Source organism: Taudactylus pleione, unplaced genomic scaffold (assembly GCF_031769625.1).
Source record: "Taudactylus pleione unplaced genomic scaffold, aTauple2 ptg000253l, whole genome shotgun sequence".
In the NCBI taxonomy this organism is placed as follows: domain Eukaryota; kingdom Metazoa; phylum Chordata; class Amphibia; order Anura; family Myobatrachidae; genus Taudactylus; species Taudactylus pleione.
Genome location: NW_028284655.1, coordinates 2796581 through 2823532, shown reverse-complemented (window position 1 = coordinate 2823532; position 26952 = coordinate 2796581). Strand labels below are relative to the sequence as shown.

General features: G+C 44.8%; 1 protein-coding gene across 2 annotated transcripts in view; it reads left to right on the top strand.

The window, feature by feature from the left end:
• The window catches only part of LOC148515102 (hepatic lectin-like), a 144442-nt gene extending 126772 nt beyond the window's left edge, over positions 1-17670 (top strand). For both annotated transcript variants that reach the window (XM_088480449.1, XM_088480450.1), the window contains 5 exons: positions 92-199; positions 8603-8638; positions 10084-10226; positions 14458-14573; positions 16324-17670. In XM_088480449.1, the coding sequence (XP_088336575.1) occupies positions 92-199; positions 8603-8638; positions 10084-10226; positions 14458-14573; positions 16324-16456 (536 nt within the window). In that variant the 3' untranslated portion in view covers positions 16457-17670. The remainder of the gene's footprint in view (positions 1-91; positions 200-8602; positions 8639-10083; positions 10227-14457; positions 14574-16323) is intronic.
• Positions 17671-26952: the final 9282 nt, after the last annotated feature.

The window sequence follows — 26952 nt, the reverse complement described above, 5'->3', positions numbered from 1 at the left end:
CAGAGTTTTGTGACACTCACTTACTGCGATGAGGATGATGATGAAGGTCACAGCTTTTGTGATGAACTGTTCCTGCTTACATTTATTTCAGACCATTCTGGCAAGAATAAACTGAAGCTTATTATACTGGTCCTATCAGTTCTTCTCATCCTGATGTTCGTTATTGTGATCATCCTTACAAGTCTATTGATTATTCACAGTAAGTGTTTGTTTATATAGGTATAAATCCCTGCATGTGATATCTTTAGAAAAACTAAAGGGGTCTATTTACTAAGGGAGAGAGATAAAGGGCCTGATTCAGACCCGCTTGTGAGTGCATTGCGCTCGCAAGCGGGTCGATGGTGGCCCGGTGCGCATGCGCGGCGTGCGCAATGCACGTGCGCGAGCCCGTAGCGAGTGAGACCTCCACTCGCTCCGGATCTCACAGCAAAACGGGGCGGCTGTCGATGTTGATCGACAGCTCGCCCTGTTTGTAGGCGGGTAGGGTGGGTGGCTGAACAAACGGAGGCATTCCCGAAGGAACGCCTGCCGTTTGTGGGCATCCCTACTGACATCACTCGTAATTTCAGTAGTGAACTTCCGGCTGGAAGTCCACTCGGCATTGCAAGTGCTGAGACCCTACCTTAGGGGTCTCCTCGCAATGCCGATGGTCGCGATAATTGCAACCATCTCCTGCCCGCTCGCACTAGCTGTGGGTGGGCACCCACAGCTTAGCGAGCGGGCAAGAAAAAAATAAATACTCCTTGCCCTGATTCAGAGCGTGTGCTCGCAAATAGCGAGCGGCTCTGAATCAGGCTAAAAAGTAAATGGAGATAAAGGGCCTGATTCAGACATGCTCGTGAGCGCATAGCGCTCGCAAGCGGGTCGATGGTCGGCCAGTGCGCACGCGAGCCCCGGAGCGAGTGAGAACTTCACCCGCTCCAGGGCTTGCTACAAAAAGGGGCGGCTGTCGATTTGTTGATCGACAGCTCGCCCCGTTTTGTAGGCGGGGAGGGGGGGTGGCTGGACAAATGGAGGCGTTTCCGAAGGAACGCCTGCCATTTGTGGGCGGCCCTACTGACATCATTCGTGATGTCAGTAGTGAACTTCATGTTCTATTAGAGCAGGAAATTCACTTGGGCTTGCGGGAACCGAGACCCTACCACAAGGGTCTTGTCGCAAGCCCAATGGTCGCGATAATCGTGACCATTGCCAGGCCGCTCGCAAAAGCTGTGGGTGGTCACCCACAGCTATGCGAGCGGCCTGGAGGCGGATTTATATTTTTTTAAAATCCACCCTGATTCAGAGCGAGCGCTCACAAATAGCGAGCGCCTCTGAATCAGGCCCAAAGTACCAACCAATCAGCTCCTAACTGTCACTGTACAGGCTGTTTGAAAAATGACACCTAGGAGCTGATTGGCTGGTAATTTATCTCCGTCTACTTTATTTCTCTCCCAGGCTTAGTACATCTACCCCTAAGTTCTGATTACCTCAACATTCTTTCGCAAAATTGTTCTGTACTGTATATTATTGCTGATATTAAAAGCCACCTTGGAGATCTGTGACCTGTATAGAAGTACTTGTGCCTTTGCATGGTCTAGGAAATCTTAGTGATTTATAATATTCATATAATTTACAGAATAGGGTCATTATTCTATATACCCTTTGTTTCATGGATGGTATCATAAACAGAATTTTATGTAACTTACACATACACATATATTGCACACTCTGGGCCTCATTCAGACCCGCTCGCAAGCGGGTCGATGTTGAGGCCCTGCGCATGCACAGCGGGCGCACTGCACTTGCGCAAGCCCCGGAGTGAGAGAGAAATTCTCTTGCTCCGGGGCTCACTACAAAAGGGGCGGCTGTCAATGGTGATCGACAGCTCGCACTGTTTTGTAGGCGGGGTGGGGGGGGGGGTGGCTGGCCAAACGGAGGCATTTCCGAAGGAATGTCTGCCGTTTGGGGGCGGCCCCACTGACATCACTCGTGATGTCAGTGGTGAGCTTCCGGCTCTATTAGAGCCGAAAGCTCACTGGGGCTACGGCAGACGAGACCCTACCACAAGGGTCTCATCGCAAACCCCGATGGTCGCAATGGTCTTGACCATCGCAACCATCAACCTGGCCGCTCGATAAAACTGTGGGTGGTCACCCACAGCTTAGCGAGCGGCCAGGAGGCCGGCTCTTTACAGAGAAGCGGCCGCCCTCATTCAGGGTGAGCACTCGCATTTTGCGAGCGGCTCTGAATGAGGTCCTCTTTGAGGAATGTAATAGCCTAAGACTGCAGTTTGTCAACAAATTGCAAATTGCAAGAGTAAAGCTGCCCACACACATAGCGATATGTTACCCGATCTGGCCGATTCTGGCACATTGGAACGACAGATCTTGTAAAATTGTGAGTAAATCGTGAGTCCCCACTCACGATGCGATGCGCGTCCCCGCTGGTCGCACATCGCATCGTCAGATCTGCCGTGCAGTAGGGCAGATCTGACAATTTGGGACGCAATGCACTGTAAACAGTCTGGATGCAGGAGAGATCGTATGAAGATTGGACAACAAATCGTGTGCATATCATATGCAGAGCTGCCGGGGAGAGTTTCAAGGGAAATCGTACACATCGGCTGATCGTGAGCACATCGCTATGTCTGTGGGCACCTTTAAACTCACCAGAAAATCCCCAGACAGCTGCTATTTTAAACCATGCATTGTCACGTCTCCATTTCCTACTTTATAAAATGTAACAAAAACACAACCTAGATAAAGTCACCTGCCCTGTAATCATCTCCAAATGAATTTCATCTCTAAAACTTAAATTAGAATTTGATGCCATCTAAACCATATATCTCTCTCACATTTAATCCACCCACTACTCCTGCAAAGAACTTACAGACAGTGCACAAATCTGTGCAGAAGTTTGTTTGAGCATGTTTGAGGGCATTGCATAGAGAGGAGGCTTGCTAACAGGCCTGAGGGCCAAAGTACCAGCTCCCTATTTGTCAGGTGAACCTCAGAGGGCCTTTGCTGATTTGGGTTAACATGATGCTTAAGATTACCCAATCTCTAAATACAAAATACAGTATTATCCTGTCTGAGTGTAAGCAGTGCTGTACATGCACAAAGAGTACATGGCTGGACCTTTTGCTGCAACTAGAGGAGTCCTCACCTACTCAAATTGTCGAGCAAGTTGTACTGGACAATATGTGCATTCTTTTCCCCCAGTATACATCTTTGGGTGGGACAACTGGATCTTCAAAATGCAGACCAGCTGGTTAACTCTATGGAAAATGTTTAGGCTACAAAGTTGTTACTCAGGTCCCAAGGGTACTTGATATAATCACCCGGAAAGCCTGACTCGTATTCCACAGGGGCACTAGGATGCATCAGAGAGGAGCTCAGCCACTAAACGAGTACTCCCAGCACAAAAAACTTCTACATTTCAGTACTGGCCAAAGCACCAATGTCCTATACACGGTTGTAGATGCCGAGGAATTGGGCCATATTGTTGCACACTGCCCCCTCACTATTGAGCTAATGGTCTCTATCACACACAAAGGAGAGTCTATGTTTGTCCAATCCTGTCTGCTCAGCCAAGTCCAGTTCAGAGTCAGCACAAATGAAGTATAACAGTCTTGCTAGATTCTGGAGGCTTAGGGCCTGATTCAGACCCATTCGCGAGCGGCTGTCCGCTCGCAAGTGGGTCGATGTTCTGGACTGAGCATGCGCACGACGGAGGGAGCTCCGTCGTGCGCATGCGCCAGACGCGACGAGCGAAGAAAAGTCCTTCGCTCGTTGTGTCTGATCAAAGGGGGCGTGCTGTCGATGTTGATTGACAGCACGCCCCCTTTGGTAGGCGTGCCGGGGGCGTGCCTCCCTGACAGGGGCGTTCCCACGGGAACGCCTCCCATCAGAAGCCGGCCCACTGACATCACTAGTGATGTCAGTGGGAGTGATTTTGGCTCTGATAGAGCCAAAATCACTCCGGAGCTTGCGGTTGAAAACCTCAACCGCAGGCTCCGGCTCGCAGTTTCGATGGTCTTGATGGTCAAGACCATCGCGGCCATCAAAATGCACGCTTGTATAGCCTGTGGGTGGTGACCCACAGCTATACGAGCGTCCAGGAGGACGCTCCATTTTCATGGAGGCCGGCCCTCATTCAGAGCGTGCGCTCTGCTCAGAGCGTACGGCTCTGAATGAGGGCCTTAGTAACTAGCTTGGTGGGCTCAGGGAAACTAGGGTTTAATGTGTACATGAGGACATAAAATACTATTCCAAAGCCGGGGTAGATTTCCAGATCCCAAAAGCTTTAGTTTCCCATATAGTAGGAGTAGTCCAGATGGGATGTAATACTGGGAACAGATTTTCTACTTTGGTGGAAGCTGTGGCACAGGAAAGATCCTTCCCCAGATGGAGATAGGGCCTGATCCCGAGCTGGACACCGTAACGATGTTTGCATAGCTGAGTAATTATTTGCTTCTGCACATGCGCAGTCATGTTTATAACTTAGTGTACGCAGAGACCACTGTAGCCTATGGGATTGCTCCTATTTGAGCTGGTATCGGAAAGCCATGGCTCAAATTCAGATCCACAACCACAGAGGCCATGTTTAGAGGATTTTCAGAATAAGACACTGCATCAGAAGTGTAGATTGCGCAAGTGAAGGTGCGCTGATGGTGGGGTGCTTATACTGCCGGCAGAGTTGCACTGTCCACGAGCATTGAATATGGGTGTCTCAGAGCTTGCACAGTCTGTTGTACGCTTGTACACAAGGGGAAGGCTGAAACTAACTAGCATTTTGCTGCCGCTGCGATTTTCCAAAAGTTTGCAGCTGCACATGCATTGGCGTCCACCTATGAATCAGGCCCATACTGTAATAGGGCTTCCCATTACTATCAACCCAATACCCTTTGACAAGGTCTTGAAACAGTTAATGTTGCCAAGGGCCAAAATACTTTGACAGTTGCATTTAGTCAGCCATCCCTGCTTTTAGCACTTGGCACTTTTACAGCACCAGTGAACCACACCATCCATCGCCTGTGCCTTGGCCGGTGTACCAGGACGGTTCTTATTCAGGGCACACTAACTGCTTCTTAGTGGCACTGGACCACTCAACAACAGATACTTATTCTTGGAATCAAAGGCTAGTGGCTGATTGGGGGCTTCTACATATTATGGGAAGGATTTCTGCCAGGAGGCATCTCTGTACAAATCCCTGTGGCTACGGCATTAGTATATTTTCACAGTATGGAGATGTAGTTGCAACAACTGATTGTGCTTCTTGCCCCGCTAATCAGTGAGAGACGGGAGCCGCCGGTCGCCTGCCGCTACGTGTCCTCCAGCCGCTCCGTCCATTACATCTTAGACGGAGTTTAATCCACCTACGGAGCCGCCGATTCATGCAGCCTGAGTGCCCGACTGTCCCCAGCACTTGGCTCGATTGTCCCCGGCACTTGGTTTGAGTAGAGACAGGAGTCTCCTCTGTGGCAAATTCCTGAGCTATCCAGACACCCTCCGGTGCCACGCTGTTTCTGACCACAGGTATAACAACAATCTATTTATTAAAGTGCCTCAATACACGGGACTATACCATATACCTGCAGGTGTTCGCATTGGAACTTTTAGTCATTTCCTATTGTGGATATATGTTTCTAAACACAATCAACTATAGTCCATGACATTTTTTATAGGGATATTTCGCATATATTGCCTTGTCATTAATATCCAATTTGTTTTTATTTTCAATATTATCCCTATTTGTTTAACTGTTTTGATAATTGTTTTGATATACATTTGTGTGGCTTAATGGTGCATACACACGGTCAGATTTTTCCTTCAGATATGAACGATAACGATTTAAAAATCGTTCAGTCGTTCAATCGTTCAGTCGTTCATCTGACAAATCTGACAAGTCTGACAAATCTGACCGTGTGTACGCTCCATAACGCTATAAAGCTGCATACACACACAACGATTTTTTTAATGAACGATTTGAGTAAACGATTTTTTCCCTTGAAAAAATTTACTAAAATCGTTTACTAAAGTTGTTCATTTACTAAAGGTGCATACACACTAGACGATATGCTCCCTGAGCGATATCGTCTAGTGTGTCCCCGGCAGGCTGTGCTCAATGTCGTTTATGACATTGAGCACAGCCGCTGAACGATATCATTAACGATATCGTTCAGCGCCGGGCTCTCTCCCCCATTCCCTGACATGCGGCAACCTGACGAGATCGTCAGGTTGGCCTGCATGTCAGCCCGATGAACGATGATGACGAACGACCCGCGGGAACGCGCGTCGTCGTCATCGTTCATCTTTTTGGGCTTAAAAATGGACGATAAAGTGGACGACTGAACGATAACGATATCGTTATCGTTCAGTCGTCCACTTTATCGCCCAGTGTGTACGCACCTTTAATGTCATGAACGATTTTTATGAACTACAAACGATTTTTGCATATTCCCTTAATGAAAATCGTTGAGTTGACAAGTCTGACTGAACGACAAACTACAAACGTGAACGCGCATGAATGATAATCGTTCATCGTTTGACTCAGAAAGTGAACGATCGTTTAACGATAATCATTAAAAAAATCGTTGTGTGTGTATGCAGCTTATCTATATGTGGATTAGGAAGCTGATCAACTGCTATCTTGCAATCAATCGCTACATTGACAGTGTGATTTAATTTATGTCCTATTACAGATTTGTATGTGTTATACGCTATGGTGGAATAAATTACCAATTTTCTAGAGTATACTTGTATACATCTATATTTGCTATTGTCTATGTCCCAACATAATTATCAGAGCGCAGTGTTTATATGTTTTTTTCTGCTGTTAGTGAGGTTGACAAACGCCTCTTTTCACTGCTGCATTGGTAATTGATTTCTTTAGCCTATTATTAGCGCTAGGTTGTTTTGTGCAAGCTTTTACTGTTTTAGCATTTTATCTGAATTATGTATGTTTAAAGGTTATATACATTTTTGTTATTAATTCAGAAACCTCCTTGTTTGAGTGACAACTAACATACCTAACATGTTTATCTTTATTGCATCCTAGCCCAGTGTTTGTTTTTCTTTTTTTTGCTTTCTCACTTTTTGAGGCATTTGCAAGTGACTTTTTATCACTTGCTGTAGGTGCAAGGGTTTTATTAACTAAGCACCAGGATTGTGATGGTTGTGTGGTTCACACCTCCACTACAGGAGGCAATCGGGAAGCCTATATACCGGCAGCCGGCTTCCCGACTGTCTTATCCCGTCAAGGGAGACCGGCGCCCGGCATCACGATCGTAGTGATGCCGGGCGTCGCGAGCGGACAGCCGCAGGGGGGAGGGTTAGGTTTAGGGCTCCCGGGGGGGACTTAGGGTTAGGCACCCCCCCCCCGGGGGACTTAGGTATAGGCAGCGGGGAAGGGGGTGGTTAGGGTTAGGCACTTGGGGGTGGAAGTTAGGGTTAGGCACCCCTAAGGAGGGTTAGGGTTAGGGGGGTTAGGTTAGGTTAGTGGATACTTACCTATCCACGATCGGGATTTCCAGCGCTGTCGGGCTTCCGCTGCGTCGCACGCTGCTCCTGTCGGGCCGCCGCTGACGGGAATTGGCCGGCGGTATTTCATACCAATTCCTCCACTACATCCTCTTGTGTTTAAGACAAGGTAGAAGTAATAAAAATGATGCTCAAAATTGAGGGGAAGGGGCGCTAAATAGATACAGGTTGAGTCTCCCATATCCAAATATTCCGAAATACGGAATATTTTTAGCTTGACTGAGATAGTGAAACCTTTGATTTTTGATGGTTCAATGTACACAAACTTTGTTTAAGGCACAAAATTATTAAAAATAAAGTATAACATTACCTATAGGCTGTGTGTATAAGGTGTATATGAAACATAAATAAATTTCATGTATGTACACAAACTTAGTTTGAGCCACAAAAGTATTGAAAATATTGTATAAAATTATCTTCAGGCTGTGTGTATAAGGTGTATATGAACCATATATGCATTCTGTGTTTAGATATGGGTCCTATTCCTAAGACATTTGAATATGGTATGCAATTATTCCAAACAACGGAATATTCTGATATCCAAAATACCCCTGGTCCCAAGCATTTTGGATATGGGAGACTCAACCTTTAATATATTAGTAATGGCAGAGTGTGTAGGCGATGACTAACTGGCCCTGTTTCTAAAACACAAATAATGTATTTTCCTAAACAAAATAAATAAAAGAAAAATATATTAAATCATATATTAATATATCAGTGCTGTAAGTAAATTGTCCAGCTCAGATAGCAATGATGTAACCAATAGTATCACGGTCCACAGTTGTGACGCAGAGAAAATATATAACTGTGTATCCTTATTAGAAACAATGTTTCTTTGATTCAGATAATAAACTTTCTGCTATGAACCATTAGACAAATAATAAAATTGGGGATAATGTGTGCCTGATAAAGTAGGAGAAAATGTTACATAAACAATGGGTGTTATGTAGCATTAGTATGTATATAACATTTCCCAGTGTCTGAACAAATCTAAGTAAATTACTTCTCATAACTGTAGTAAAAGTTGCCAGAATTGTTTTGGGTGCAAAATGCTTTGACTCTGTCTGTTTCTTCCCCAGAGACCGAGGTGACTGAAAACTTAGCACAGTATAATGGTAAGAACCCACCAACACTGTATATGAGGCAATTCTATATCTTTGCTTAAATTAGTTGAACTAGTTACAACATATGAGGACACCAGCCAAGAGCGAAAGAGTAGTCGGGAGTTCCCGACCAAAGAACATTGGTGTATCTATAATGAATGCAGATTATACGGTGCACATTAGCCCCTGGGTCGAGTGTGCCCACACCACACACCCATGACCAATAATAAAACTTAACTCTCCAAAGTCAAGCAGGGGCCAGAACTGCAGAACAGCAGAAATCACTGGGAATATGGTGCTGCGGCCATTTTTCCAGGGTTTTGCACATGCGCAATAGAGCAGTCTATGGGCGCCATGTTCCCGGAGTCCTGCACATGTGCAGTAGACTCTGGCACAAAGCTTCAGGTGTTTAACTCACTTCACATAAAGTTATGCCCTGTTTGGCCTGGATTGCCCATTGCTTACATTTTCCAGTCACTGGAGAACAAATATGTGATTGGCTGAGGGGGCTCTAATGCCTTTAAATTTGTTTTAGCAGTTGCACATATTATTTTAATGGGTTGAAAATTATAATCATACAATTGACTAGTACTTTAGAAAACCAACCACATGGAGAAAGGATGGCTTGTACGCTGTCACAATGATATGATGATGGATTTGTCTACTAGTGTGGAGTCTAACACACAGGTGGTTTTCATTAGAGACTCTATCAATAGTATATTGGCTTTTCTGCACCTTGTAAACAGGTATGTGCCCCCTGAACTGGTTCCTAGCATGGTAGGCTGGAGTATAGTCAGCAAGCTGGGTTGTTACATGCGACGGTCTCAATGCGGGAAAAAAAAAGGAAAAACAGAGAAGGTCCTGGTCACTAGCCGAGGTCAAAACTGGAATTTCTGAATGGAGTCAAAAGCATCAGACAAAGAACAGGTCAAAAAGCTAGCCTGGTTGGTTGATGCCCACCTCCAGGCTAATGTAAAGGATGCAAACTTCAAAAGCAAATTCGATTATACACTGAGTCCCAGAAAAGCTTTGCTACAGTGATTCTCTCTGTTAATTGGATATGTGCTACGAATACAGAAATGAATCAGAGAATCTTGCAAACCTCGTATTATATAAGGAGATTAATACAATATGCTGACACTCAGTGGTGTGCATAAATGCCGGCAACTGGCCAGATGGTGATAACTCACACATCGCGAGCAGTACTGGCCACCCTGTGGTTACGGTATGTACTGCAGATTAGAGAACAGACAATAATTCTAAATATCTGCAGTCTGGGGGTTACAAAGTCAGTTACAATAATGAAAAGGATATATAGTATACGTAAATCATTGGCTTATATATATCCCTACACAGGGCACAAACACAGCTGAGCTCAGTCCTGTGCACCAACTTACATGTTGGTTGTGTAACAATACATACATGATTGTGTTCCTAACGTTTATCTGTTCTCACAGACGGATCCTGTGACAGTGGCTGGCTACAATTCCAGGGCAGCTGCTATCTCTTAACTGCTATTAGAAGCAACTGGACAACAGCTGAAACTACATGCAAACTGAACCACAGTAATCTGGTGATAATCACCAGTGAGAAGGAGCAGGTGAGACGTTTCTCCTATATTGCTACATAGTCCCTGTCTCAGGACCTAATGTTACCAGATTTAAATAGTTCAATATGGATATTTATTAAGATGGAACCTTGCTAACTGATGCATACTTGCCTACTTTTGAAAAAGCATTTCAGGGAGATTGTGAAAGCAACACCTATGAGCATGGTGGTAAAGTGGGTGAGTACTGCTACATCTGAGAGGCGTGTCATACAAATAATTTGCATCCAAATATAAATGAGCCCCAAAGCAGTTAGTAAGATCTACTTGTTGATGAAAAGACACTGATACTTTTCAGAAAATGTATGTAGCCATAGGGATCATTGTGCCGGGATGTAGTTATGAGATCGGCGGCCACAATGCCGCTGGTCTCAATCTCGACAGGGAAAGCCTGACATAGGACTTAAGATAGGCGCTGAAATACAGACGCCTATCTTAATCCCAATGCCGGAACACAGAAGGATGGCAGCCCGAACGAGGTGAGTCCGGGGTGCCCTTAGAGTTAGCAGCAGGGAGGGAGAGATGGTTAGGTTTAGGTAGCAAAACAGGGTTAGAGTTAGTTTTTCTTTTTTGGGGGGGGGGTTAGGCACCCCTAGGGGGGAGGGTTAGGGTTAGGCACTACTGGGGGGGGGGTTAGGCACTAAGGGGGGAGGGTTAGGTTTAGGCATGAAGGGGGAGACTTAGGTTTAGGCACTAACAAGGAGGTTTAGGGTGCGGGGTGGGGTGGGTTAGGGTTAGGCCCAGTGGCTTAACTACCGTGGGTGCAGGGGGTGCGGCTGCTATGGGGCCCAGACCAACCCGGGGCCCGGCCTTCCCCCTGCACCTACGGTACCAGGCCGCTGTCCGCTGTCCTTCCATCCGCACCCTCCTCACTCCCCTATCAGTCTCCTCACTCCCCTCTACTGCACTTACCTGCTCCTTGGTTGCGTGCCCCCCCTGCTCCGTGGTCGCGTCTTCCCAGTCAGCTCCGGGCTCTCCCCATTGGCTGATACTGGGAGAAGGTGTGGCCACCTCCTCCCAACATCAGTCAGTGAGATGGAGTCGACCAGGAGGGAAGGTGGGTCTGCCCTGCACAGTGCGACCATGGATCAGGTAAGGCGTGGTGCGGGGGGCAAGAGCGGGACGAGATTGGGGGCCGCGGGCTGAGAGGGGGGCCCATAAAATTTTTTGCTATGGGGCCCCTGTAGGTATAGTTACGCCCCTGGTTAGGCCAGTGGTTCCCATACTTTTTCAAATCACGGCGCCCTAGAGTATCAGCATATTTTTCACGGCATCCCTGGGCCAAAAGTTTCTCATTGAGAAATTTTGAAAAAATTAAATGTAGTAAATTGTGATTATATGTCATTCTTAGGTTCTCTTATGTGGTGGGTGACAGGGCTGCACTTCTTTTTGTCCACATATTGTTTGATTAGCAGCCATTAGCACTGGTTTTGCCTATCACACTGACTAAAAATAATTTTATTTGGTACTGGACCACCAACCCGAGACACCCGCACAAGTGCCCTGTGGCACCCAAGGGTGCCACGGCACACAGTTTGGGAACCACTGGGTTAGGCTACAAGAAGGGAGGGTTAGGGGGAGATATCAACCATTGAGATGCTGCTGTCGGTATGCTGACAGGAAGCATCCCGACAGCCGGCATAACATACCCATTCCCATTGTACCTTATAAACAATACAGGGAAATTATACTAATGATCCTATTTGAATGTAAATATCTCTGTCATTTTTTATATATAACAGCTTCATAATGGGGGTAAGGTGCAATCAGGGAGATTACTAGACTCTTCAGGGAGTCAGGGAGATTAGTACTATTTCAGGGAATCTCCCTGACAGTCAGGGAGAATAGGCAAGTATGATCTGATGGTGTTGGATGGTTGGCTGGAATATTAAGGTTTCCCATGTGAACAGCCTCCACTTTACAGGAAGAGGGAGAAATATTACCAGTCATGATGTCCGTTACATTAGCTTCCTTCAGGAGCACTAGAGACATGACGCATAGTGTGGCTTTCCTCCATGAGTACATGACTGTTAATTATAGCACTGCAGGTTAGACCCACTGAGCTCAATGCGCCCTATGTGGCACATAGGCCAAATGCACACTAATGGGCTGATTCTCAGTCAGATGCTGCACCGTCCCTATAATAACTAGCAAAAGAGAGGGTGTCCTGGGTTGGTGTCACTTTTTTTTTTTTTAATCACTTTTATTTCACTCACCCATGGACTAAAAAATGCACTTTAAAGCAGTCGTGGCATAATGTGATTAAATGGAGAACCCAACGGTATTACCAAGATCCAAATCACAGGTACCTTCAATAATGAAAGCAGCCCTAGCATTCTGTGATGGCATGCAGTACCTGACTCTAGGGGATGCTAGGGCTGCTTTTATGTCCCAATTTCTGCCTGTAGGTGAGTGTAAATACATGGGTCATTTACTAAGCTTGATAGATAGGATGATGTGAAGCATTGCTGTATAGTTGTGATGTCATCCTCCCCTATTAGAGTTTATTAGTGTGATGTCATCCTCCCCTATTAGAGTTTATTAGTGTGATGTCATCCTCCCCTATTAGAGTTTATTAGTGTGATGTCATCCTCCCCTATTAGCGTTTATTAGTGTGATGTCATCCTCCCCTATTAGAGTTTATTAGTGTGATGTCATCCTCCCCTATTAGAGTTTATTAGTGTGATGTCATCCTCCCCTATTAGAGTTTATTAGTGTGATGTCATCCTCCCCTATTAGAGTTTATTAGGAAAGCACGTTCCATAGACTGTAATTAGTTTGTGTCTGTGTTGTTAGCTAATAGACAGCAGGGAGGACTAGCTCATCTATGTCTGACCATCTTATCTCATCACAAAGGAAGAAATGCTTCTTCCACCACAGCTGCTTCCGTCCTGACATAATAAGCCAGGCATGTACCCATACTAATAGCCACAGACATGCAGAATGTAAGGATGCCTCAAAGAGAAACTAGACACATGCTACATGTTTCCATCTCTTCTGGTTAGTGAATGACCTTTATAGTGGATATGTACAGTACCTCTAGGTATATCTGAGTTAGCACCCATGACATAGTCATCGTGTAGCATCTTTCCTTGTCAGCACGGATGTCTGTTGAGGGGAGACCTCTGTTAGTTAATAAGTGGGTAAGTTCTTAATTTTCTACAAGTTGGAAGTACACAACAGTATTCACAACACACAATGACCTGAAGTGAGTACAGATTTGGGGCACGGCTCCTCATATGATAACTTGGAATATGTTTATTAGGACATGTGTCAGTCAGGGGCTTATGCAGAGTTATCATCAAAGCATAAAAACTAGCTCCTGTACAAACCATGCTGCAAGGGCTGCACATGCGTGTGTGTGTGTGTGTGTGCGTGCGTGCGTGCATGCATGTAAATCTGTCTGCTTGTTTTACAATGCAAATTTGCTCCATTATTGTTCCTTTTTTTGCTTTATTCTAAACGATACATCGGACACTAAACTGTACAATAATAACAATAATAATAATAATAAGTTGATTTAAATCGTCCTTGAAGAATGAATGTATCCAGCCTGTCCTGGTGCTTCTGCTGAGATATATCCTACATTGCACTGGATAATCAGCACCAGTAATGCCACTTATACAGTAGATGATGACCTCTCCTCTCAGGTGGTTATGGCAGCAATACAGTAACAAACAGTTGTACAGAGATGGGGAGACACAGACACACTCATCTGCGACCTGCTAGCAGCATTAAAATCTGACTCTGCCAAAGGCATGTGGTGAGTCCTTTTTTTGCCACAATGTCGCAGTGATGATGACGATGGCTTGATGATGGCCATAAAGTGTTTGGATACTTGGCAGGTGTATGACAAAGATACATACAACTGAAATATAAGCAGTGTGGGAGAAAAGTATGGTTTTAAAAAGTATTTCTTAACTCTTGAAGTGTGGAGAACTTGCAATGCAAGCAGACTGCTTCCACTGATAGGAGGCTCTCCATCTATCACAGTGTGTGAAATCAGTCATCTATCTCTGCCTCCTCATTGACCAGCCTCTAAGGAGGAAAGAATCAGATCGCTAAGCCGCTGAATGATGGACAGCCAGTGGTGCAATTAGTATTTTGATTCTTCTATATTTCCCCATCAGATTGTCTTCTCTATGAGAGTACACTGTTACTTGTCATCTTTTCACACAATGCCACCTCAACATGTACAGTATTTTCTGTTATTTTGTATCCATAGGTATTTTTGAATTATCAAATGAGTGATAGACACTATTGGATCGGTCTGACTGATATGGAAACTGAGAACGAGTTTAAATGGGTTGATGGAAAAATATTGTCATCAACATCTTTTAGGTAATTTTTTTCATTATTATTTATTTGAAATGTTGCAGAAATTTGCCCCATGAGGTAAATCTAATTCAATACAAAAAAAAAGTAAAGTAAAATCAACATGTCAAAAACCTACTTTATGCCGAAAAATTAAGTTGTATTCATAATACATCAAATATAGATTATAGGGGGTATATTTACTAAGAATCGTGTGGGCTGAGTTAGTATTCCTGTGAGAGTTTCCCCTGATTTTCAATAATGGAGATTTACTAAAGGAAAAAACGGGAGTAAAAGCACAAATCTATCTGCAAAACATGGATGAACAAACAAATAGAAGTCAAAACCCCATCAGCCAAACTCGCAAGTATTTTCCATAGACAGGAATAAAACATGGGGATTTACCTAGAGTCGTGTCTGCTTACACGATTGGAAATGGAGCAAACTTGGGACAAATTAGAAGTTTGAAATAAACTACCTTAGCAGAAGTGTGTTTAGCAGAAGCACTGCACAGATCAGTGTGATCTATACAGACTTCTGTGTATTCTACAGTAATAAAAGGTAAAGCCCATTTACTCTGAGCCCATTCTGGTAGAGGAAAATCAGGGGAAAAACCGATGTGGGGTTCCCCATATTTTCCTCTAACCAGCATCGGGTTGAACCAGCCAGGGTAGTAATGGCACATAAGGGGAACACACAGCATGGGGTCCCACTGCCAAACCATTCTCCCTGGTGTGCCATAGCTCCACCCTGTGCCAGATAAAGCCTTCGGAGGGTGTGGAACATTTAAAACAGGGGGGGCCCCATCCCCACTCCATAAGCCCTCCCCCTCTTGTCAGGACCCCTCCCACTTGTCATTGGGCCTGTCCCATCCCCACTCAATGTCTAGCCCTTAGAAAATGCTCAGGACTACACAGTTCCGAAGTATGCTTGGGCTGGAGGGGGCGGGGCACTGACAGAGGGGGGGGGACCCTGCTCACCATGCCCCTTCCCCTTAATCCAGCTCTGCCCAATGCCCCACATCGTATAATTGGGAACAACAACTAAAAAACTGTCATACTTTTTTCTCTTATAATGCTGACACTTAGACATACTGTGATGGGGACAGTGTCGGGATCCCGGCTCCAGAATCTCGACAGCCGGCATCCCGAAGGTAGGTATTGGGGGTTAGTAGAGAGTTAGGTTTAGAGGTTAGGGTTAGGCACTGGTGGGAGGGTTAGGGTTAGGCACTAAGGGAGGGGGGGTTAGGTTTAGGGTGCGGGGAGGGGGAGGTTAGGTTTAGGCACTAGGGGATAGGTTAGGGTTAGGCACCAAAAATTGAGGGTTAGGGAGAGGTGGAGGGTTAGCATACTGACCAACAAGTGTTGGTATGTTAACCCTGTCGGGTTCTTGGCCTCGGGATTCTTACTGCCGGCATTCCATACCCAACCCACTGTGATGTGACATTGCAGTGGCTTAGCTGCACGTTCTTTTCTCTCTCAGCACTTTGTTCTTCCTCCATATGCGGCTGTGCCCTCCCTTCCGAGTCCCGTCCTCTTCTTCCCTGCAGTCTGTCACTGGGACAGGCCGTGGCTCCACCCTACATTCTGTATTACCATGCTAGCAGGTGTGACTAATCACAAGTAGTGTAGGGTATATGCCCAATTACTTACTCTAGTTCCAGTGCTACTTAGGGTAATATTGTATCAGATGTAGCAGTCACTATACAGAGGAGCTCAGTGCTGCAGAGTGTTATTACATTACCATACAATTGTGTTTTCTTGTTTCTCTCTTACAGCAACTGGAGGGTGGGAAACCCAGATAATAAAAATGACCAAGAACACTGTGTTCAACTGAGGGATTGTGGGAAATGGAACGATGCAAACTGCTCTGGTGATAACTACGCCATCTGCGAGAGGAGCAGCCACTAATCATACAGTGCTAATGTATAAACAGATTTACATAAAATGGGTCCATTATCACAACATTGGTCTGTTCTCTTACACTTCATCCAACACTATCATTATAATATGCAGTAATCTGTTCTGTTACCCTTCATCCAACACTATCATTATAATATGCAGTAATCTGTTCTGTGAGTTTGCACATTATATTGTATCATTTTAACAATGGGGTATTGATTAGCACTACTCCTACAATGTCCGTATAGTATGAGCTTCAACAATTTTCAACATCCTAGACAATTGCTTGAGACATACTGCACAGTGCACTCCCCTTAGCTCTGGTGGCAGCTGATTTCCTCCTCATAGACTGTTGTCTCAGGGCCTGATTCACTACGGATCGCAACTTCGAATGCAATAGCGATTACGCACACAGTTCAACTGCATTCGCTATGCCATCACAGCACTATATAAGGACGCCCACTCTAACTTACACACATTCCTAATGTTTAGCAAGACTGCGAAACTATTGGTAACATTGAGTACCATCGCAGCCTCACGCACACTTGCACATGGTCAGACCTTACTCAGAAATTGCTAACCTCATCGCACGCTATGGGGTCAGTCCTATCAGGTGCAAAGGGTGCGATGTGCCGTTGCAACGGCGTTTAAACGCCGGCAACGGCACCGTATCTTGCACCCTTTGCTACCCGATCCGAGCCTGGATTCACATATTGCTCTGAGCCCTATGGGGCTGCGAGACATATTAGGCGAATCCAAGCTGCCGTAAAGTGCGAGATCATCACGGCTAATAGGATTGACCCCCTATGAGTACTCAAGCTGCATAAGGCATCGCAGTGGATAATTTATATATGCCCCTGTAACAGCGTTTGAACGCACTGACCCGCCTGCGTTCCGCCGACCACCCCCCCATCACCACCCACAAACGGCACTTCCTGTCAGTCAGGTCTGCGTAGTCACTGCAATCGCAGTCCCCATCGCAGTAGCCGGTTTGTGCACACGTGTTGCGGTGCATACGCATGCACAGAACGCAACAATCGGTCGATTGCGTGCTTAAATGTAGTTGCAAACGGTAATGAATCAGGCCCTCAGTCTTGAAAAATAGGTTGTTACAAAAGGGTGAGCAGAAGTGCCATCTAGTGTAGTATTGTAAAATTATTTTTGGGCTCATATATTGTGTGAAAAAACCAATGTATTAAACTTGTACCAAAAGTGAAATAAAGTGCTGCTTATCTGAGGTCCCTTATCCCAAAGCAAACAGTGCGTTGGTCTCATTTCCATGTCATCCAAAACGAAATCATACATCATAGTGCAATTCTGTAAAACTTGTAAATAGTGCTCAAACTTTGCACCAATGTCACCTTGTGTATAAATCATGTCACCAGGAGAAAATTCTACTTCAAGAAAAACCGTTACCCAGGCATGCGACAAACCATTGCCCAAGCAAATACAGGTTATACTGTATGTGTGCTAAATGAGGGCTTAGCTGTAGCCTTATAGGTTTGATCAATAGTTAGATCAAAGGGGGAACTTCAACGTGAGGACAAGAGAAAAAATAAAACAAATATAAAACTGCTCATCTGACCGCAATGTCCTTAATAGCAGCATTCAAATAAGATATGTGATCATGTGGCACCTTAGTGGTTATTGTATGGTGATCATCTGTGGTAATCAGACAATTTCAGCCCACAATACCTGTAGAGCTGACAGATAGGGAGGGAAGATGGCATGCTCAATTTCACCTATACTGGCACATATGCACGCAGTGCTTTACTTCCCGCCAGCTCCGCACTGGTGGTGCCCCAATCCAGCAGCTGAATTAACTTTAGGAGACGGTCCTGGTGCTTGCTGGACTATCTTGTGTGCCCTGAAGCCTTCTTCACAACTATTGAACCTCTCTCCTTGAAGTTCTTGATGATCCGATAAATGGTTGATTTAGGTACAATCTTACTTGCAGCAATATCCTTGGCTGTGAAGCCCTTTTTGTGCAAAGCAATGATGACTGCACGTGTTTCCTTGCAGTTAACTATGGTTACCAGAGGAAGAACAATGATTTCAAGCTCCACCCTCCTGTTAAGCTTCCAGTCTGTTATTCTAACGCAGTCAGCATGACAGAGTGATCTCCAGACTTGTCCTCGTCAGCACTCTCACCTGTGTTAACAAGAAAATCACTGACATGATGCCATCTGGTCATTTTGTGGCAGGGCTGAAATGCAGTGGAATTGTTGTTTTTGGGATTAAGGCCCTGATTCAGAGCCGGACGCTCTGAAAGAGCGCTCGCTCTGAATCAGGGCGTTTTTTGTTTTTTTTTGGAGCGGCCTCCTAAGCTATTGCGAGCGGCCAGGATGATGGCCACGATGGTCAAGACCATCGCGACCATCGGGCTTGCGACGAGACCCTTGTGGTAGGGTCTCGTGGCCCCAAGCCCCAGAGAGGTTCTGGCTCTAATAGGTCAGTGGGGCCACCCACAAATGGCAGGCGTTTGCATGGGAACGCCTCCATTTATGAAACCACTCCCACACCACGCCTCCAAAACGGTGCGAGCTGTCGATCATAATCGACAGCCGCCCCCTTCTGGTGCGAGACCCAGAGCGACGGAGCGCCCGTCGTTAGCCAGGTCTCGTGCATGCGCACGTCGGAGCTGGCTCCGGCGTGCGCATGTGCAGTGGCCTAACATTAACCCGCTCGTGAGCACATAGCGCTTGCGAGCGGGTCTGAATCAGGCCCTAAGTTCATTGTCATGGCAAAGAGGGACTTTGCAATTAATTGCAATTCATCTGACTCTTCATGACATTCTGGAGTATATGCAATTTGCCATCATAAAAACTGAAGCAGCAGACTTCGTGATAACCAATACTTGTGTCATTTTCAAAACTTTTGGCCATGGCTGTACTTTCAGATATGTATATATAAAGATAGCAGTTACCTATAAGAGCACAGGAGGCAAAGGAGCTTAAATAGGATCCTATCAGATCTATAGACAGTGCCAGCAGAACGTACAAGTTAAGGCATATTTCAGCGTTCAGTGGAGAATTTGGGGAGTGTTCTTGGCATACTTGCCGACTATTTAATATTCCTCCTCGGGAGAAGCCCTGGGAGGTAAAGCAGGTAGGCAGAGTTGGGGGCGAATTGCGCCATTAAGCCCTGCCCCCTCATGGGAATTCACCGCAATAATGCATATTTCAACTAGGGGGCGGGGCTAAATCACGCAATTCTCATAGAGAATCGCTAACATTCCCCCCATTCTGCCCACTTCACTAGGAATTTGGCAGAATGCGGGAGGAGTGCCTACCCTTCCAGGGTTGCGGGGGGTTACCCAAAAATCGGGAGCCTCCCGCGGAAACCGGGAGGGTGGCATGTATGGTTCTTGGGGTCCCACTAATTGGCCTATATATATATATATATATATATATATATATATTATGAAGTAAATAATACAGCTATTCTTATAAGCAGGATATTACTCATAGTGAACAACCTATTGCCTATCCTGCTATTTTGAGACTCAGCATATCAAAGTCTCCTTCACGGAAACAAAAGTAATCTGATGTAATAGTTACTTACAGCAGCAGTAAAATGTATACAGTGTAGGTAGTTTTTGGAAATAAGCAGCATCATATTTCAGTTCCTAGCTCAGCTCAGAACGCTGGCTTACACCCCTGTGTGTCTTCCGTAGTAACAGTCAGTCAACTCTTCATTATTTATGACTGAAGAAAAAAAGTTATGTTCATTTGTGGCTAATGCTGAAATATTGATTCAGGATATAGGATTTATAACATGGTCAGAGGAGCTATATACTGTATGTCTGAACCCAGCAAAAAGAAGACGCAGCACAAGTTACCCCTATAGGGGTGTATCTAGGGATCTGAGCGCCCCTGGCAAGGTAATGGACTGGCGCCCCCTCCCCCCATAATTTCATGAAGTGTCCTCAGTAGTAGTCCCTTCTATGCATGGGAAGCAGCCGGGAAGCCGACGGACGCAATCCCGACCGCCGGCTTACCGACTGTTTAATCCCGGCAAGACACTAATGACAGCGGCGCCGACAGCTGCGGGAGTGGAGGGGTGGGGAGTGTAAGGTTAGGGGCCCCCAGTAGTGGTCCACCCTATGCAGTGCCCCCCAGTAGTAGTCCCCCTTATGCATTGCCACCAGTAGCGGCCATCCCCCCCGTAACGTTCCCCCAGTAGCGGCCCCCACAATACAGTGCCCCCCAGTAGCGTCCATCCCCCCCATAACGTGCCCCCAGTAGCGGTCACCCCCTATACAGTGCCGCCTAGTAGCCACACACCCCCACTGTGCTGTGCCAGAATAAAAAAAAAGGCAACTTACCTGATCCCCGCTCCTGCTGACGAGACCGCCGCTGTCCACTCCTCCGTGCCCGCTCTCGCTCTGCTCTATGAGATGGGAGAGACGTCATGACATCTCTCCCATCACCCACTGCGGGGGGGGGGAATTGGAGCCGGAAGGCGGAGCTCATGAGTGAGCTCCAGCCGTCTCCCTCCGTGGACGTAGCAGCCAATGAGAGTTTGTCTGACTCTCATTGGCTGGCTGCTATAACAAACAGACAGCGGCCGTGTTTGTAAACTGTGTAGGGCAGACCACTCTCACTGCGGGCCCGGGGGACTAGCGGGGTAGTCCACCCATTGGCTGCTGGTGGCACTGCCGGACGGCACCCTCCCCCTTTGGCCGGCGCCCCTGGCGAGTGCCATCCTGGTCAATGGGTAGATACGCCCCCTGCTTCCCAGCAGGATACTCAGGTGTGTTATTAAGACGGGATGGATCAGATGTTCTCTTTACTCCCTCTAGTGGTGAGAATGAATATATAAGAATTCTAGACAAGTCTGCATACTAACCCAAATGTTTTTTAAATCATGGTAGAAATACATAGGCAAATGCAGGGGGGGTTTCCGTCTGCCTGGAAACCCCCCTCCACAGCCCAAACCATGAATAGTAATATAATGGAATTTTACTAGCGCTGCATGTTCTGCTCAGTATCATAAATTAAATAAATAGCACCACCTATGGATCTTTCAATATGTATAAGCCAGTAATAAATACACCTGTGCACCAATTAGGGGATTTGGAAAACATGCACTGTTAAGGATGCACTGCTATAGAGTCCAATATTTACATATATGTCCAGAGCAGTGCTAGGTTCTTCTGCTGCTCCTCCAGGCTCCCGGACTTGCTCCCATGCCCTGGAATGGAGCCCACATCTAAAATGAAAACATTCAGCTCAAGCAGAATGGCCCTACTGCCGCATTTAATGGCTTACTGTGATCTCTGGTCCTGTATATGCTGGAATTATGACACACAATACACTCTGTATGACGCATATTAAAGCTGGATAAGTGGTAATTATGCCCTCTTCATGGACTGGCCACACTCACTCTAAAACCAAGCATTTGGAAACCCCCCTCTAGAAATCCTGCATTTGCCACTGAAATTCATATGTTGGTAGCTGCATACTGAAGAAGTTTTGTTTCTAAAGTTGCCACAATTACATATGTATCAGTTGTTTATGTTCTGAAAGTTCTTAGTGAGTCCGGCTGTGTTTACTTCAATCAGAGGCGTTTCAAGAGAGGAGGGGGCCCATGTGCAGCCTCCATTTTGGCCCCCTCCTCTCTCTCGGTGGCTCAGTGCGACACTGAGCACTGTAGATTCTAGCTTCATGCCAGAACCTACAGCGCATGCGCGGGTCTCCGGGAAAATGGGGCCCGCACCTACTTTCCCGAGGACATATTTTCTGCGCAAGTGCAGATCACTGGGAAAATGGCCACCGCCATTTTCCCAGTGAGTGTTTCCTGCTCTGCGGAGAGGTAAGTATTATTACCTATGGGTGCAGGGTGTACGGTGTGGGCCCCCTGGACCCAGTGGCCCATGTGCACCGCACACCTTGCACCCATTATAAAGACGCCTATGACTTCAGTAATCAATTTGTTTGAAAAGGTAAGTTTATGTATAGTATTCAACTTGCAAAAACAGAGTGATTTAATTGTCCTGCCCGTGACAAAAAACATACAAAAGTTTTTGTAGTGAGATGATGGTGTTGAGGTTAAGTGAATTATACAGTTGCATTATCAGGATTTTAACCTTTTCTAAACTGTCCCACCCACGACACATTGAACACCTAGGCCCGTATTCAATATGGGGCGAAAAGTCTGAGGTCGGACTTTTCGCCCTCATCGACGTTTATTGAAGGGATAAAGTATCGGGCGCGTGCCTGCTTATCCCCGCATTCAATTAGGATCTGTTAAAAACGGGACCCGGCGGGAAGGTAAGTATGGAAAAGTCCCGGGATTTTTCGGGAAATCATCCTGGCACCCCCCTAAACATGTCCTGACATGGGGGATCACTATGGGTACCCCCGTTTTGGCCTGTGAATGGTAAGTTGGGTTTTTAATAGCCACGGCAGGTGCATAAATGCGCCTGTGAAGAATAGCACTTTTTTTTTCTTTCTTTTTTTTAATAACTATGCCCATTTAATTTGGGGTACATGAAAATGGGTGTAAGCATATTTTTAAGTCCCTAAAGCCATTTTTTAAATTTCTTCAAAAATGCACCTGCTGCTACCAGCCGCATTCTAGAAAACACCTGCCGCATACATGGGAACCCCCACTGAATCAATTTCGCTACTTTAAAACTTTGTTCCCCAATAAAAGAAAATTGCCCCCAAAATGTTTTTTTTGGGTGACCTGAGGACTTTTAAAAAAAATTGACACAGATTACTTTTAGGGGACACTCCCAGGGGTGCAGGCTATTTTTTTTTAAGCCTGCACCCCTAAACCCCAAATCTGCCCTTTTTTTCGCAATGTATTACATGTAGAAAAGTTATCTCAGGTTTTTTAACAAAGACTTTTCGCACAGGCGAAAAGTCTTTGAAATTGAATATGAGGATAATTTAAACAGGCGAAAATGACATCATCGGCGATAAATTATCGTCGATAACGGACTTTTCACCTCAAACTGAATATGGCCCCAAGACTGAGACCAACAGTTTTAGAACCTCAAAGGCTAAATGTAATGTCATGAAAGGAATTTGCCTTTTTATTTATTATTTCCTGCATGCTAAAACTAAAATCAATGCCATAGTTAATTAAATATCAGTATTAAAACTTAATTATCGTTGTCTCTTCATACATAGACGCTCAAGATCTGAGGCTTTTTTTTAAACCAGAGATGGTGCCGATGAGCTATGACATTTATAAATAAAACTTGGTGGTAATACAATGTTCTGGGACAGGAACACATACAGGGGAACTTGATGAGATAGAGCAACTAGGGCTGGCAGAGGCATGCTAACTGATGGTGGTAACAACTAAGCCAGAACAATATCAGGGGAGATACTGGAAACAGAGTTCAGGTCTGAGGCACATTTTAAGTGTGTATATCCACTGTAGCGAATAAGATAATCGATGGTGGTGCGCAGTGCGCTGAATACAGAGAGTCAATGATGAGTGCTATGCAGACACTATATATAGGTTGGGTACTGGATATTGACGCTCAAGATCCCAGCACTCAGAATGCTGACACCGGAATCCTGACTGCTGGGATATGAACTACATCCCCTGTATATCGATGGTGAGCACTTGTACTGAAGAACACTGTGTACCGATGGAGAGTACTCGCTGAGGAACACTGTGTACCGATGGTGAGTGCTATACACTGTGGGCCTGATTCAGAGATGTACGTTCATCTAGTGATGAACGTACATTTTTGATGGTTAAAGATCTGCACCTATGCAGGACCCGTTCTCTGCATGTATAGAAAGGGTCCTGCAATTATGCTCCTAGAACCCCCCAAGCTGCAGCAGGTGGCTGATCACCGTTCCCGGTATTGGGAAATGCTGTCCACGGTTTCCGGGAGGGACGAAGCCAGGGCCTGTGTCAGTGGATGCAGATACTTGCAGTGTTACCTAGACCAGTTCTTTACAAAGTGAAAGGCAGTATTTTTTTTATGAGTTTCCTGCTATAGTAGATGTGTTTGTACAGGATTAAAAGTGGATGAAAAAGCAAACAAAACTATACTCAAAACAATAATATTTGTAATAAGATTAATATGTTAAATGACAAAAAAAGGGTAGTGAAAGGGGGGTAGCGCTAGCCGGCAGGTGCATGTGCAGAGATATCTCCCCAAATTTTTTTACGAAAAATACTGTGAGAAGTCTGCGGTGAAGATCCGCCGGGACATAGCTTTATCACAGGCTATGTCCCGGAGTGCGGATGTTTATACACTGTGTGATAACTTTAATTATCGCAATGCAATAATAATCGTTAACATCAATGGGTATGATAAAGAGAGATAACTTTCATTATCGCAATGCGATAATAATCATTATCATCACTGGGTAACCACAATTAAATTGTGGATTTTGATAAATAGGACCCTATGTGAGAAGGTCCCACCTGTGACACAAGTTTGAAAATCAATAACGCCATACCTAACAATGCAAATAAAGAGTTATCATACAGAGCTTATAATACCATTGTCGAAGTCAGATAATTGGATATGATCGCGTGCAATTGTTATCTGACGATTTAGTCGTCCATGGTCTGATGACGAATTGCTTGGACGCTGCTCTGTGTCAGCGCAATTCTGATGCGCACAAATATATGTTTATATTACTACAAGGTTTAGTTGGAAGACAGGTTTTGATGTGCATGTCTGTGAGTGTTTTGAGAGACTCCACATGCTAATACAATATGCCTGTGACAAATAATCAAAAATGTAGCACAGTCTGAATGCAAGGTTGGGAATCATTGTCAGACGCCTGCAGGTTGTTAGCAATTGTGTGCCTTTTTGTTCAATACTGTTTTGGTTCATAGGAACTGACACCTACACCCTATTCAAGTGAAGAAAGGCCTGTCACAGGCTACCAGACAGGGTTGGCAACGGCAAACAGCTGGGGGTCTCCCCTTGCTTAGAAATAAACCTTTATTTACAACTTAGAATTTGGTTCAGGCAATGTCTAAATATTAAAATATGTCAGAAATGGATAATATATATATATTAATCGATCACAAATATACTGAATTACATAACACACACACATAGACTTACATGCATACTCATACGCACACACCTTTGAGTGCGCACGCACCCACACATACGCACAACGCAAACTAGCGAAACTACACAATATTCTCACACTTACACATACAATAACTTATGAAAAGGTTCCTTCACATTAAACGTGATATTAGAGGTTTTGTTAGCAAATAATTATGTTGTGAAATGTATGTATATGATATTTAAGGTATAGAAGCTAGTAGACAAGTCATGTTTGGTACCATTCTAAACCCCTGTTTATTTGCAGATCTTTGGTTCTATCAGCAAGGAGATCGCAGCAGGCGTTCGCAAGATATGAATTATAGGTTAGAATGTATCTCTGTATGTAGTGTTTTTTATTAGTTCTTCGGAGGGAAACCTACACAAAGAAGCAGTTGGAAAGCTGATCCATAGCTCTGATGACACCATATGAACTAACCAATGAACGGAGTGACCTGAAGCAAGAACCAACGAGCATCTGTTATTCCGTGCCTTTGTTGTCTCTGAAACCTGTACCGAATATATGCTTGTGAGCTGGGACAGTAGTCAGTCATTTCCTCCATATCCTTGGGTGACGGTAACCGCAGATTCAGGATTGAAATACTGCATACTGGGCCAGTGCGCACGCATATGTATCAGTTTGTACCTTGTATTTACTTGCTTTTTGCGCTAATTGTGTTAGATCTAAGCGTGTAACTTTCTTTTTATTGCAATATAACTTTTTGTGCGTTGGAACCACAATTGGATTGGAAAGCAATTATTTATTGTGCGACAGGTAACGCTAAATAGCGTCTTGCGATTATTTAGGGGTAACGACAATACGGTATTCATACCATGCACATTGTGTGTAAGCTATAATAATAATGTAAATAAAGAGTTACCATACTGAGCTTATAATACCATGCACACTGTGTGTAAGCTATGATAATAATGTAAAGAGTTACCATACAGAGTTTATAATACCATGTACACTGTGTGTAAGCTATGATAATAATGTAAATAGTTACCATACCGAACTTATGATACCATGTACACTGTGTGTAAGCTATGATAATAATGTAAAGAGTTACCATACAGAGTTTATAATACCATGTACACTGTGTGTAAGCTATGATAATAATGTAAATAGTTACCATACAGAACTTATGATACCATGTACACTGTGTGTAAGCTATGATAATAATGTAAATAGTTACCATACAGAGCTTATAATACCATGCACACTGTGTGTAAGCTATGATAATAATGTAAATAGTTACCATACAGAGCTTATAATACCATGTACACTGTGTGTAAGCTATGATAATAATGTAAATAGTTACCATACAGAGCTTATAATACCATGTACACTGTGTGTAAGCTATGATAATAATGTAAATAAAGAGTTACCATACTGAGTTTATAATACCATGCACACTGGGTGTCAGCTATGATAATAATGTAAATAGTTACCTTACAG